Below are 14,100 nucleotides of genomic sequence, written 5' to 3'. Positions count from 1 at the left end.
CTATAATCGTGAGTTGAATTGACATGATTCATAATTATCATGAATAGTAATACTTATAACATAAAAATATTATTTTTTCAAGAATTATATCGGATCAAAGATTTATCTCATAAAATTAATATGTATCTCATAAAATTAATATGTGAGAATGTCTCGTGTAAAATTTTGTGATACATATTCAATACTGGATGGGGACGAGAGAGCACCAGTCCCAAATTATTAATAAAAATGTCAAGTCAATATAAATAATATATTAATATTTGATAGCAAATAAAAATGCAAAAATATATACGTGTATGTGAAAAAAATTAGGTAAGGTTTAGGAGCTTAAGGTTAGTTCAGAAAGCATGCTAGCTATCCCCCAGTCTCCCCTATATACGAGGTTTCTTAATCATCATTCAATTCATTCGTTTCTTAAATTATGGAAACGAAACGAAACGAAACGAAACGAAACGACATCACAACATTTAAAAAAAAAGCAAAAACTTGTGTGAGATGGTCTCACGGATCGTATTTGTGAGACGGATGTCTTATTTGGATCGATGAAAAATTATCTTTTGTTATTGTGAATATGAGTAAGGTTGACCCGTCTCACAGAGACACACAATCAAAAAAAAAGTTAGGTATAACGGCATAGTTTGTTTGGACGAGTTTTCTTCGAAAATATTAAAAGAACGGTACAACGAGATTTATTCAACACAAAAAAATTTATTCATATTAAAACCCTTAAGCTCTACTTCTTTGCCCTCATTTTTCTTCCACACTCACAATATCAAAACCAAATAATTCTCCAATGGGGAAAACACTAACAGAACAAACACAAGAGGAATCCCTCCACCCGAAATTCATCAGGGACGAAGACGAGAGGCCGAAGGTTGCGTATAACGATTTTAGCATCGATATTCCGGTGATATCCCTAGTGGGGATCGCTGAATCCGGAGACCTCAGGGAGGAAGTGTGCCGGAAAATAGTCGTAGCTTGTGAAGACTGGGGGATATTTCAGGTGATCGATCATGGAATCGATGTAAAACTCATAACAGAAATGACACGTTTGGCTCGCGAGTTTTTCGACTTGCCGCCGGAGGAGAAGCTTCGTTATGATATGAGTGGTGGCAAGAAAGGTGGTTTTATTGTCTCCAGCCATTTGCAGGTCTATGCAGTCATTGTTTTAATTTTCATTCATGCATTAATTATGGTTAAAATTAATGACCTTTTTTCCCCTAATTTCCTTCTTATATATTGCTGGCCGTGGTTTTGATTTAATTTGAAAGACCATGCTTATTATCATTTTCAAGCTTTTTTACCACAATTTTCATTTATTAGAAATGTTTTAACGTGATATGTCACGGGGGGAAAAGATTGCAATTTTAAAAAAAAAGTAATCAAATTTATTATGATTTTTGCATGCATAACATATTTGTAATTTTTAATAATTCATAAATATAAACATATTACGTTTTTTCCCCTAAAATAGAAAGACAACGTATTGAAAAGTGAAAACGACTAACTAGATGGTCCAATGTATTATATATAGTATTTTCAAATTAAATTTAAAATTTTCTGAAAAGTTGATAATGAAAATAAAAATCATAACGAGTTGTCGAAAAAAAAGTTCATAATGAAATTCGATTCTATATTATTTTCAATTAAACTAAGTTATTTTCTTATGACAAAATTAAACAAATCTAAAACCTTAACTAATGATATATAAGTTTTTTTTTCTCTGTTTGAAGGGTGAAATGGTGCAAGACTGGAGAGAAATTGTGACATATTTTTCGTACCCGATCAAGGACCGAGACTACTCGAGATGGCCCGACAAGCCCGAGGGATGGCGGTCCGTGACGGAGACCTACAGCGAGCAGCTGATGAATCTTGCTTGCAATTTGTTGGAGGTTTTATCTGAGGCCATGGGACTTGACAAGGATGCATTAACTAAAGCCTGTGTTGAGATGGATCAAAAGGTGGTGGTGAACTTCTACCCGAAATGCCCTCAACCGGACCTCACACTCGGGCTGAAACGGCACACGGATCCGGGTACGATCACTTTGCTGCTCCAGGACCAGGTCGGAGGTCTGCAGGCGACCCGAGATGGTGGCGATACTTGGATCACTGTTCAGCCCGTTGAAGGGGCTTTTGTTGTAAACCTTGGGGACCATGGTCATGTGAGTAATAATTCCTTTTTTTCCTTGACTAGATATTGTTTGAAGTGCTTGTTCATTATGTAAGAAGAGTGAAGTCAAATAACTTTAGCAAATTAAATCAAATAATGAAAGATTTTTTTGGGTTTATTTTTATACACAACTCTTGTGAAATCATGATGAGATTGTTGAAAACCTTTCGTGACTATCAAAGCCCCGTGTTTTCAAATCTAGAGAACATACAGGAACAAAGACGTTTGTGCTCAAAATTTAAAAAGACGGAGATGTATATTTTATATTTTTACGATCTCGGAATTTCACAACATAGTGTATGCAAGCAAAATTACCCATTTAGTTTTTAAATAAATTCATTTAGTGTTGATCTTCTTACCGATCAAGCAGTATCTAAGTAATGGGAGATTCAAGAATGCGGATCACCAAGCAGTAGTGAACTCAAACTTCAGCAGATTATCGATAGCAACGTTTCAGAATCCAGCACCAGACGCCACTGTTTACCCTTTAAAGATTAGAGATGGGGACAAACCGATACTCAATGAACCGATAACATTTTCCGAGATGTACAAGACGAAGATGGGCAGTGATCTCGAGCGTGCAAGGCTCAAGAAATTGGCTAAGGATATCCAAAACACGCAAGAACCAGCAGAGGATCAGGTGAAGAACAATACCAAGCTTCATGTTACTGTCCAAACATCCAAAGGCATAGAAGAAATTCTTGCTCGACCACACGATATATTTAATTGATCACTCGATCGATAATGGAGTTCTCATCTTTGGTTCAAAAGCTTATGTTATACGCAAGAAATTTGTAATATATACAATTCGACTTATTCGATATGAGATTGTTTGCGCCAAAAATTAAATTTAGCACAATAGATTGAGCTCAATCCCGGCCAATACGATAAAATTAGCCGATGAAGATAGCAAGCCCAATAAATAAGCCCCTTAATTATCTGAGAGTTGGTGATTGAAACCAAGATATATAGGGAATTATTCAAACAGAAGGAGAAGTTAGCTTTACGATTCGAAGACGAAGATAGTGAAGAGTTAAGGCAAGAGTTGACAACACAATCAGATATAAGAAAGAGGAAGAAAAATAATAGCAGAAGGACAAACAACAACCATCATTAAAAATATGCTCTAACAGTAAATATCTAGTCATTCAATTTCATTGCTCTGATTTCTTTATTTTCCAGTAATTTTCTTAATATTTCCAGTAAATTAAATTATTTAGGATTCAAGAAATTACTTTTCGTTTTTCAGGAATATTTTTTTTTAATGAATTTCATGTTTATTCCGATTTCCCTTGATTCTGTATATATATAAATCATGTTAGGAATTTTCATGCAATTTCCACCTTCATTTTCATTTTTCTATGTTGTTTACAGTACATATTAGCTTAGAACATCATAACTACCAATCAAATTATGGAATTACAATCTTTTTTGCTTTCAAGAACTTAGATTTTTACATTACATTTGTCGATCAATTTGGTGCGATTTGAATTGCAATCTTTTTTACTTTTAGAACTTAGATTTTTACATTTGTCGATCAATTTGTTGCAATCGCACCTAACATGCCTGCATTTACACAAAAATTGTGCAAACAAAAAATGGCACGTCCAATGAGACCTAGGTATCCAGCCAAAAAATAAGGAGATGTTCAAGCAGAAGAGCTAAAGATGAACAACAACAACAAAAAAAAACATAAACAAGGCATGTTAGCTTCACCGTCCAAAAGTTATACTTTCCAATCAATAGGAGGATATATATCACCACAAAGAGTAAAATAGGTGTTTGGTCAGAAAAATCATTCAGGTGTACGTGGAAATAGAAACCCACCAATAAATCATGTTGTTGTGACCAATTCTATCCATCAACCTTGATCATACAAAGAGGTGGTTAACAGTGGCTTTCAAGGAGTAAGTGATATTTCTCGTTATAGTGGAACTTTATCTTTATGTTATAAAAACTCAGATACGTTTGATTAGTTTTAAAATAAGGTGTTTTTTGTTTGAGAATAAAGTCGGATTAGTTTTAAAATAAGGTGCTTTTTGTTTTTTAGGTGATGGTGATGGGTAAGTAGCCCCAAAAAAGACCAATGTTCTTGAATATGCCCATCGTTCTCCTTTCTCTTCGTGTTTCTCAAAATCCGAAAAATTAACGAATTTTTTCCTTTGAACTGAAGATTTTTCATGAATACTTGATTTCGCCTTCTTGAAAATGCCTCAAGAAGATTCGAAACTCGTGAAGAAAGAGGAATTAGAAGATGAGGAATTCAAAAAGAGCCTTGCGTCCACTGTTGCCAATCGCAAGAAGAAATCGCCTAGCAGCAATGCTACGCTAAATCCGGACCCAAAGTGAAGAAAGAAGCTAAAAATGTGAAAAAAAGAAGAAATTGATGAAGATTTTGAAAATCCCAGCTCAAAAAAATCCTCCAAGAATTCGGATGAAGGTAAAAATATAATCTTTCTGGACTATCTTTGATTCCTTTTTTTTTCGGTTTAATGCTTTTTGTTTATGATTATTGGTGGGTTTTGGATGGATGGAGAGATAAAGAAGAAAAAGAAGAAAGAAGAGGTGGAGAAGAAGAAGAAGAAGAAGGTCATACTGATAATGATGCTAAGAAAAGGGAAAAGAAAGTAATTGATTTACCAGGTCAAAAGAGGGACCCGCTTGAGGAAGTAGGCTTGCATTTTACCCCTTCACTTTGATGTCTTAATGTTGTAAAAAATGTGTTCTAATTTGGATATTTTGGAAGAATTATGTTTGAATTGGCTTTCAGAGAGACCCGTTTAGGATTTTTTATGAGACTTTGTATAAGCAAGTGCCCACCAGTGATATGGCTTCAACATGGTAAGAAAGGTTCCTTCAAAGCTTTTGAAAATTTGTTTGATTATATTTGTCTTCACCAATTCGTAAGATAGGTTTGTTATTCATTTGGATAGCAATATGTTTGGGAATGACCCAGAAACTATTACAGTTATTTCTTATTCTAGATTAGATGCAACTCCAAGTTTTTGTCATCTGTGAGTTTTGTGTCGTTTTGGTGAGTGTTGTGTGGTTATGTGTCTTGATTTTGATAGCTGAGCACATTGAATGTTCATAATCAATGGATCGTTGGATGTTCTGCTAGTAGCCTGAATGCAAATTCGTTCATTTGTCGGCTCAAATTTGAATTTTACTTTTTGTGTATTCAAGTTTTCTTGTTTTAAGAAACAAGTATTCACGAATTTGATAATATGGTTGAAACAAAATGAAACATGGTATTACAAACACATCCTTTTAGTCTTTCATTTTTTAGCTTCTGTTTCTCATGAAAATACCTTGATTGAATACTACAAACTGTTGCTATATGATGATAATATGGAAGTTTGTACCTGAAAATGCAAGAGAGAAACGAAGTCGTTTCTTTTTCTTGTATTATTTTTCCTTCCGGACTTTTATGTGATTCTTATGGAGCCTTCCGGACCATCACACTCTACCTAATTAGACTATCAGAGTAGAATATTAGTTTTTTTTTAGCCTGCACTGTGGTCTGTGCGTCATCGGTATTGTGTCATCATATAGAGATTCTTCAGTATCTCCTATGCTTAACTTCCCGTTGTGTAGTTTGATATTTTTTAACACAATTTAGATATATTTCTTTTTAAGCCATAATTCTGAACTTGGTCCCAAATTTTGTGGCAAAATAATAAAAAAATGAACTTCTCAAGCAGTCTCATTAGTGTATTGTTTTTCCAACAAATGTTGAAAATTTTAATGTCAAACCTAGAACGAGTTCCTTCACTCCAAGCATGGTCTATTGTTAACCCTGTTTTTTCCTCTGAAGTGCTTTTATAACATGGCATTGAACAAATATATTCATGTTCTGAAGGAAAGAAATGTGTTTTGCTGGAGGGAATTGCACTCTTGGTGTAACTTATGGCATGTGGCGTTCAAACGAAATTTTATATTTCATCGATTGCCCTTTCTTATCAACCTTTTGGTCTTCCATACCTCCCTTGCACATGTGCATATCATACAATGTGTTGGTTGTACATATGTGGTAGTCTAGTTTAAATCACTAGAACTTAAATTTTATATGTATACAGACTAACTTCGATATTACTATTTACAAGAAGTCGCTGCGAACTAGATTGGATAAAGTATCCCGTCAAAAAACATATTGCTGATATAATTCCAGGATGATGGAGTCTGGTTTTACTTCCAAAGGAGGAGGCAAAGAAGTTTTCCGAGAAAAAACAGAAACGGGCACAGCAACAAAAGCTTGGTACCCCAACAAAATCTGTTGTGCTCAAGAAGAAAGCAGAATCTGTTACAGTTGTGAATAAATCAGCCGGATCACCCGTTTCAGTACAGAAGAAAAAGATGTCTAGTTCCAAAGTTGTAACGAAGCAGTCCAAGAAACGCGAGAGCAAGGAATGCTCTTCGGAAGATGATACGGGTGGCTATTTTGAGGTAGGTGTTAAAAAAGGAAAAGAAACGGAGAGCATCTTAGAACAAACTTCGATTATTTCTCTTGATCTTCCTTGTTTCTTGACTAAAATGCTCTAATTTTGCTATCGCCTTATCAAACTAATCGACTAGCGGGGATTCCGCAGTAATAGCATCTTGTTTGTTCCTCATATCCAAATTTTGGTGTGTTAATTTTTGCATTTATTTTTCTTGAATGATGATTGTTATTGCGATACAATTGAAGTAGGTTCAAAGGATTTTGGTACAAAATTCTTATCTCAACATTCTAATGGCTTACTGTTGATATCAGTGAAGCTTAGATATCTTGTATACTAGTATTTAATCCAAGTAGTAAGGAGTCAAAATTTATTGCATTCATATGATGATAAAATTCCAAGTTTAAGACGGGATCTCGGGTTTATGATCCAATTATTATATATACATCCCAACTCAAAAAAATAGAAATCGTGCATTTTAAATTATTTAATATTTCATAAGCTTATATTTACATGTTATATTGATGTGGCCAGTCTGACCATTTTAAGATTATTATGGAATTAATTTCCTGACAAAAAATAACAAATTTAGATTATATCCGCGTGTAAAGATTTTTAAAATTTGTTTAGATTCATAATCCATAAATTACGTAATATCCGATACGATACCGTGAGGCGGAAGATTCTTAAGGCAAAATTTGGCTCCTCCTACAAATGACGTTACATAGCCTGAAATTTCGACCGATGGATTTTTTAGTAGAATATGTGATCGATTGATCAATTTTTAAAAATTTGATTTTTTTTATCAATATTTTTTCGGATGAATTTGTCGTTCTCATTGATAAATACTATTATATTAATACGAAAATTTATTTATTATACATAAAAAAAATAACAGAATATATTCAAACGAAGTAATAATAATAACGACAAAAGGAGGCTATCTAAACCCCGGACGTCTGTCCTGTCATTCTTTTGGTCTACTAGATTGAAAATAATTAACGAATCATTGTGTTAAAAGGACTCTTTTAATATTTTAAATCGGATTTTCAGTTTTTTTTTTTAAAGAAACTTTAATTTCAATGTTAAAAGAATGAAAATAGATGTTATTTAATAAGAAATTATATATCTATTTTTTCAATCCGACTGAAATTATATAATTATTTTTCATAACTATATTATATATATATATTTCCAGTTAATTATGAGCGAATATAATTGGAAGATTAGTTTGTATCACGCGCCGTCTCAAAAGTGCTAACCCTAGGAGAAGCCATGATCCCTACAGAAGGGACACGTGGCATCTCCCAACTCCTCCTCTTTTTTCTCCTCCCTGGATTTTCCTTATTAGGCCATCTCCAACCCATTACGCTATCTTAGTGTCACACTAACTTTAAAATAGTGTAATTCTTACACCAAATATAAAATTCATCTCCAACCCATCAACTCTAAACTCTACATTAAAAGAATATTCTCGAAATATTCTCTATTATTTTATTAACAACAAATAATTTATTTCACAAAATATTAATTAATTTAATTATAACTGTATAATTAAGATATTCTTGGCATATTTTATACTATTTTAAATACTAAAACTAATTTATCACAAATTATTTATTAACATAATAATATTATCTTTATGAATTATGTATTAAATTAAAATATCCAAGTTTTTTAAAATCACTTTTTTAAAATTAATTGTTTGAAATAATACATTTGTAGAATTAAATTAGAGGTTCGCCCTCCCCTCTCCAAGCCACTTTTTTCTCTCCAAAGAAAATCCGTGGATTATACTTTATACCACTTTTTTTTATCCTTTTCAATTCCATTGCAAGTTATGAATTCGGCGGAAGAAAGAGAAGCGGACGATATGAAGATGAAACGGTTCGAAACAACGAGTGATAGCTCTCTGTTTGCTTCCGCTACACAGGAAGAATTGCTCGTCTCTCAGATTCTGCTGGAACTTGAAAATCTAATCCCGCTCCCGATATTCACCTGGGGTTTCAGAAAGAGGAGATCTTGCCTGGATGCGGCTCCGTCTGCGCCACCACTCTCGGTTCAGATTGCAGAAGAAGATATTGATGAAGTTAGAAGACCACTGGTTGACGAGGAGGAGACATCCACCGCCGCCGCCGCCGCCGCCACTTCCAGTCCCGACACGCCACTGTCTTTCTCGCCTAGTGAGTCTGATGGAAAGTTCAAGCGTTCTTCGAAGAAGATTTCAAAGAAAAGGGTGCGTAATTGTTTCTCTCCCCCTTTTTCTTCCCCCGGTTTCTGTTATTTTCAATTTTTCAATAAATTTCCTTAATTATGTTTAAAATACGTCACTTTTTACTTTTTATATATATATATAATGGGTTTTTTTTCTCTTGCAAATTTCTCGTCGTCCCTTAATTTCAGGCCTATTAATCTCTTCTCTGTTACTGTAATTTTTTTCTATTTGTTTCATGTACATTAGTTGACCATTGATTTTGCAGTCGAGGGCGGAGTTCAACGATGAGATTGAAGAATTAACCAAGTCTGGAGATATACTCAGATTGGTGAGTCTGTAAAAAATAGGACTCTTTTATACGAAAATATAAATAAACCTCTGTTTATTCGAACAATATTGACTTTTCTTGAATTTCCCCACATTATCTTATCCCTTTTCTACGTGTTTTTCTCTATTCTATTGGTAGTTTTGTCTCTTGTTTAATGTACTTTGTTTTTTCTTTCCTCATGTTTTTCCAATCAAATAGAAGGTGGAAAATGTGAGGAAAAAATACAACAAGTTGAAGACCGAAAATTCAGACTTAAAAGCCATGAAACAAGAGGTATAAATCCATCACTTTCATGAATTTTTTTACAGAACAAGAAATTCACATCATTCGATTGCGAATTATGATGTGACAAATCATTTAATAATAATTTTGTATTGTTATATATGAGATGGATCTTTTTGCTAATATTTTGGTTTATTTGGTTACCGTATTTATCTTCTTTACAGGCACTAGAAACTCGCCAAAGAAAAGAAGAGCCTGAAAGGTACATGGGCAGATTTCTGAATCTTGGAATGGATTTTATCCAGCATGATGAAACTATCATGTTGCCTCATCGGCAGCCGTTCGTTGCTGATCAGACGGCTCATAAACTTTATCTTCCATTTGGGCCCAATAGAACCCAAGTGTACCCACCTAATAATGGGCTTGAGTCGGTCAACCGTATGGGCCCATCTGGAATTCCTGATCTGAACCTTACTGCTGAAGAGGCTTTTGGGGTGGACTCAACTCAGCCGTTGGATGAGAATCAAGAAATAGCTGATAAGCGGGCAAGATTTGCTGAAGCTAGGAGGATGAGGAAGGGAATAATCAAGATTAAGTCCATGAGGAGCGCTTGTGGTATAAAAACACCAAGAACATGATATTAATTACTCTTTTTTTAAAAACTTAGGCTTGACTTATTCGTTCTATTATTTTTGCCATTAGACAGACGATGGAAGTTTGTATATTAAGAGTAGAGAACTTTTAAATGATCATTAATCCGATATTTGCATTCTTCTATTGGTTATTGTTTTTTTTTAAAAAAAAGCAATTGGCTTTCAAAATAACATATTTTACCACATTTCATGTTTTGTCAACCGAGGCATGAGTCTGAGCCTGTAAGTTACGTAGAGTTTCATTTAACTTTTAACAAAGGGAGAGATCTCCTGGTTTGGCCCATAATTAATCTCCAAGCAGAATACACTGATCATACTGGGGGAAATATTACATTTACCAAACAAATGCATTTAAAACACATTGACAGATAATATTCATACTAAACTAAACACAGTATATAACATCAAACTTGTGGAAAGCACATCAGCAAACTGGAAGAATGAGAACATGACAAAGAAAATGTCACACGAATATATGGAAGAAACAAAAGAGAATGCGATCTCAAATCTCCTATTTCCAATAATATTTCATCTGCTATCTCTTGTGTATAGATGAATGATAATGTGTCTTAAAATAATTTAGTCCACATCGTCTAAATATATGAAATGAAACACAATTGTGTAGTAGAAGATTTGAGACCGCAGGAAGTAATGAGAATACTACCATATTAACCTTCGTAAACCTCTTCACCACCCTCGTGTTCATACTCTTCATCGTCATCTGCAGTAGCATCTTGATATTGCTGGTACTCAGCCACCAGATCATTCATATTACTCTCAGCTTCAGTGAACTCCATTTCGTCCATGCCTTCCCCCGTGTACCAGTGCAAGAAAGCCTTCCGACGGAACATGGCAGTGAACTGTTCACTCACTCTCCTAAACATTTCTTGAATTGATGTCGAATTTCCAATGAAAGTGGATGCCATTTTCAGACCTCGAGGTGGGATGTCACACACACTAGATTTCACATTATTTGGGATCCACTCAACAAAGTATGATGAGTTCTTGTTCTGCACATTAAGCATCTGTTCATCCACCTCTTTGGTGCTCATTTTCCCACGGAACATGGCAGAGGCGGTCAGATAGCGACCATGACGAGGATCAGCAGCACACATCATGTTCTTGGCATCCCACATTTGTTGAGTTAGCTCGGGAACGGTGAGAGAGATGTATTGCTGGGATCCACGAGAGGTGAGTGGGGCGAATCCCACCATGAAGAAATGAAGTCGTGGGAAAGGTATCAAGTTCACTGCCAGTTTTCTGAGATCGGAATTGAGCTGACCAGGGAACCTTAAACAACAGGTTACTCCACTCATAGTTGCAGAGATCAAGTGGTTCAAGTCTCCAACTGGCAAAAGAAAATAAATTGTTTTTTTCTGGGAAAAAAAATTATTCAATAACTTGCAGTCTTAAGAGAAAGAGTTTGTTTGATACAGAAGATTCTTTGAAGAAAAGGTGACACTTGGTTGGGATTTAACTGTTTAAATATAAATTAAAAACAACGAATTAAAAACCAAGAGATGTGGCTTTGTATATGATTTTCTTGAAGTAACTAAATAGTTGCTTACAGCTAGGAGTGCTGAGCTTCAACGTCCTGAAACATATGTCATAGAGCGCTTCATTGTCAAGTACCATGCATTCATCTGCGTTCTCCACCAATTGGTGCACAGAAAGTGTAGCATTATATGGTTCTACAACAGTGTCGGAGACTTTTGGTGAAGGGAAAACAGAAAATGTAAGCATCATCCTGTCTGGATATTCCTCTCTAATCTTCGAAATCAAGAGGGTACCCATGCCAGATCCTGTGCCGCCTCCCAGTGAATGGCAAACCTGGAACCCTGACCATGTGAAACCAATGCAAATTTAACGACTGTATGGGGAATTCTTCTTCCCCTTGTTTTTATTGGAAGAATTGCATAGTGATTAAACACGAGCTCAACTATATTATAGAAGAGGCAAACACGTGAGATCCTCAGGCAAAGAGCAATGTCATACTAACGTGCACAAAATGCAATGTGTTAAACTTCAACAGTACAGTAAGTGTCCCAATATAATTGGAAGCAATGAAACATAATAAATCAAATATAATAGCAAAAAAATTATAAATACTAATATTTGTAGTTTGCATCTGGTATGGAGTTCCCAAGTCCCATTAACAATAAATATGGTTATACGCATATATCTCAATTCAAGAAGGCAGGCACTCTGTGAGGCGCAAGCATGATTTTGCAACAGAAGGATGTTCCCGACAGACTCTACCATCACCATGCAAAACAATGTAATAAAGTTGAACAATCAATAATTAGCTCATGAAAATCGAATTTGCACCCAATTCAACGATCACAAATGTCTTGATTTTATATATTAAAAAAAAACTTCAAATGAGCACCCGAAAATTACAATAAACTAATGACACGACTTAAGCATAAGTACAATTCCAAATCTAGATCAAATTCCCAGTAAATCAACATCACACGAACACATTTATCAATAAGCTCAAGATCTACCACCAATGAGCAAACCAAAGCTAACAAGGAACCCGAAGGTAAATTCTATATCACATTTTTTTTCAAATATTGCCCACAAAAAACCATAATGCCGCCAAACCATGCATATTTACAAAATGTAACCATGCATCAACTGATTAATTCACGCGATAACTATTAGGAAACAAGCAAAGAGAAGATGAAGGCTCGGGGAACAAACCTTGCAAGCAATCACAATTTTCAGCCTCTTTCCTAACAACATCAAGCACCGAATCAATCAACTCCGCTCCCTCGGTATAATGTCCCTTAGCCCAATTATTCCCGGCACCAGACTGTCCAAACACAAAGTTATCGGGGCGGAAGACCTGTCCATACGTGCCGGATCTAATAGCATCCATTGTCCCAGGCTCGAGATCCATGAGCACCGCACGAGGCACGTACCTCCCACCCGACGCTTCGTTGAAATAGACATTGATCCGTTCCAACTGAGTGTCAGACGATCCGTCTCCGCTGAATTTCCCTGTCGGATCCACACCGTGCTCATCGCAAATCACTTCCCAGAATTTGGATCCGATCTGGTTTCCGCATTGCCCTCCCTGAATGTGTAAGATTTCCCTCATTTCTCTCTTTTCTCGGTCTTCTTAAACCGTATTCTTGTCGTGCTTTTGCAATTTGAAATGTAAGTGCGAGGATTTAATGAGGGAGGTGGGAGGTTGATATTTGAAGAAGAGAACTCGTGGTTCTCTCTCCAAATACTAACTAAAATGTGCTTTCGGTTTACAGAGTTGTCAGGAAAGGATTGATGGGAAGGCGGAAATTGGAGGGAAGTGCTGAGACAGATAAGCAAGGAAACCCTCTTCAAATACTAACTCAAAATCGTGTTCAGTTTTACAGAGTTGTCAATAAATATTGATGGGAAGGGGATTGGAGGCAGTGAATGCGAGGGCTAAGTTAAGGAGGCAAGCGACTAAAGGAAAAACATGCGTGACCCACGTGTACCTCGTTCGAGAAATTTGGCTTCAGTCCCCAGCCGCCTTTTTCTTTGTTTTCAGTCCTAGGTAATTTTTTTAGTACCACATTCCACATGAAGGTACCACATTTCCACCTGAAGTGTACACATTTGTATGAAATAGTACACACTTTGGGTTCGGGAGTGAATGCAAGAAATATTATGATTGTGTATTTTTAAATACCTTCCGTCATCAACAACTTTTTTTAAAAATAGATACAACTGTTTTATGGATGTAATAAGTTAAAAAATATACATATGGATCCATTTATAATTTAAATAATGAAGTTTAAATATTTTGCAATCACTATAAATAAAAGATTCTCGGCTTTTGGCTTAAAAATGTTTGTGTTTCATAAACTCGAATTTTGCAATAGTTTCGACCTATATGCTATGCTATTTCAATTTTTAATAGAAAAATTAGTTTTAAAATCACTTATCTATATATAAAAAAAATTCCTCACTTTCAATTTTTAGTTTGTCAGATTCGTTTTAAAAACCTGCTCATTTCTGATTTTTCTCAATTTTCTACAATTAATAAATTTAATCACTTTTATAAAAATAATCTTATGCAAACA

The 14,100-nt window shown here is 35.1% G+C and overlaps 4 protein-coding genes across 5 annotated transcripts; 3 read left to right on the top strand and 1 right to left on the bottom strand.

Moving 5' to 3' along the window:
- Positions 1 to 631: 631 nt before the first annotated feature.
- Positions 632 to 2,968, top strand: LOC140831667 (naringenin,2-oxoglutarate 3-dioxygenase-like). 2 transcript variants are annotated; one of them, XM_073195411.1, is made up of 3 exons: positions 632 to 1,150; positions 1,734 to 2,162; positions 2,538 to 2,968. In XM_073195411.1, exons 1-3 carry the CDS (start codon positions 794 to 796, stop codon positions 2,898 to 2,900), a joined length of 1,149 nt encoding a protein of 382 aa, XP_073051512.1. In that variant the 5' UTR covers positions 632 to 793; the 3' UTR covers positions 2,901 to 2,968. The 2 variants fall into 2 exon arrangements, with proteins under 2 accessions (XP_073051512.1, XP_073051514.1); XM_073195413.1 differs by having other exon boundaries at positions 638 to 1,150; positions 2,541 to 2,955.
- Positions 2,969 to 4,254: 1,286 nt separating this feature from the next.
- Positions 4,255 to 6,783, top strand: LOC140831666 (uncharacterized). The gene is made up of 3 exons (XM_073195410.1): positions 4,255 to 4,839; positions 4,941 to 5,011; positions 6,342 to 6,783. The coding sequence occupies exons 1-3, from the start codon at positions 4,663 to 4,665 to the stop codon at positions 6,487 to 6,489; spliced, it is 396 nt and encodes a 131-aa protein (XP_073051511.1). The 5' UTR covers positions 4,255 to 4,662; the 3' UTR covers positions 6,490 to 6,783.
- Positions 6,784 to 8,351: 1,568 nt separating this feature from the next.
- Positions 8,352 to 10,151, top strand: LOC140832651 (uncharacterized). Its single transcript, XM_073196777.1, has 4 exons — positions 8,352 to 8,845; positions 9,090 to 9,152; positions 9,351 to 9,425; positions 9,599 to 10,151. Exons 1-4 carry the CDS (start codon positions 8,450 to 8,452, stop codon positions 10,010 to 10,012), a joined length of 948 nt encoding a protein of 315 aa, XP_073052878.1. The 5' UTR covers positions 8,352 to 8,449; the 3' UTR covers positions 10,013 to 10,151.
- A 162-nt stretch (positions 10,152 to 10,313) lies between these two features.
- Positions 10,314 to 13,207, bottom strand: LOC140832650 (tubulin beta-1 chain). The gene is made up of 3 exons (XM_073196776.1): positions 12,734 to 13,207; positions 11,596 to 11,865; positions 10,314 to 11,375 (listed from the first exon to the last, which is right to left on the bottom strand). Exons 1-3 carry the CDS (start codon positions 13,131 to 13,133, stop codon positions 10,696 to 10,698), a joined length of 1,350 nt encoding a protein of 449 aa, XP_073052877.1. The 5' UTR covers positions 13,134 to 13,207; the 3' UTR covers positions 10,314 to 10,695.
- Between the last annotated feature and the right edge of the window lie 893 nt (positions 13,208 to 14,100).

The sequence above is a fragment of the Primulina eburnea genome, chromosome 5 (assembly GCF_022965805.1).
Source record: "Primulina eburnea isolate SZY01 chromosome 5, ASM2296580v1, whole genome shotgun sequence".
NCBI lineage: Eukaryota > Viridiplantae > Streptophyta > Magnoliopsida > Lamiales > Gesneriaceae > Primulina > Primulina eburnea.
Note: the sequence above shows the minus strand (reverse complement) of the source record. Positions and strands in the feature narration are given on the sequence as shown.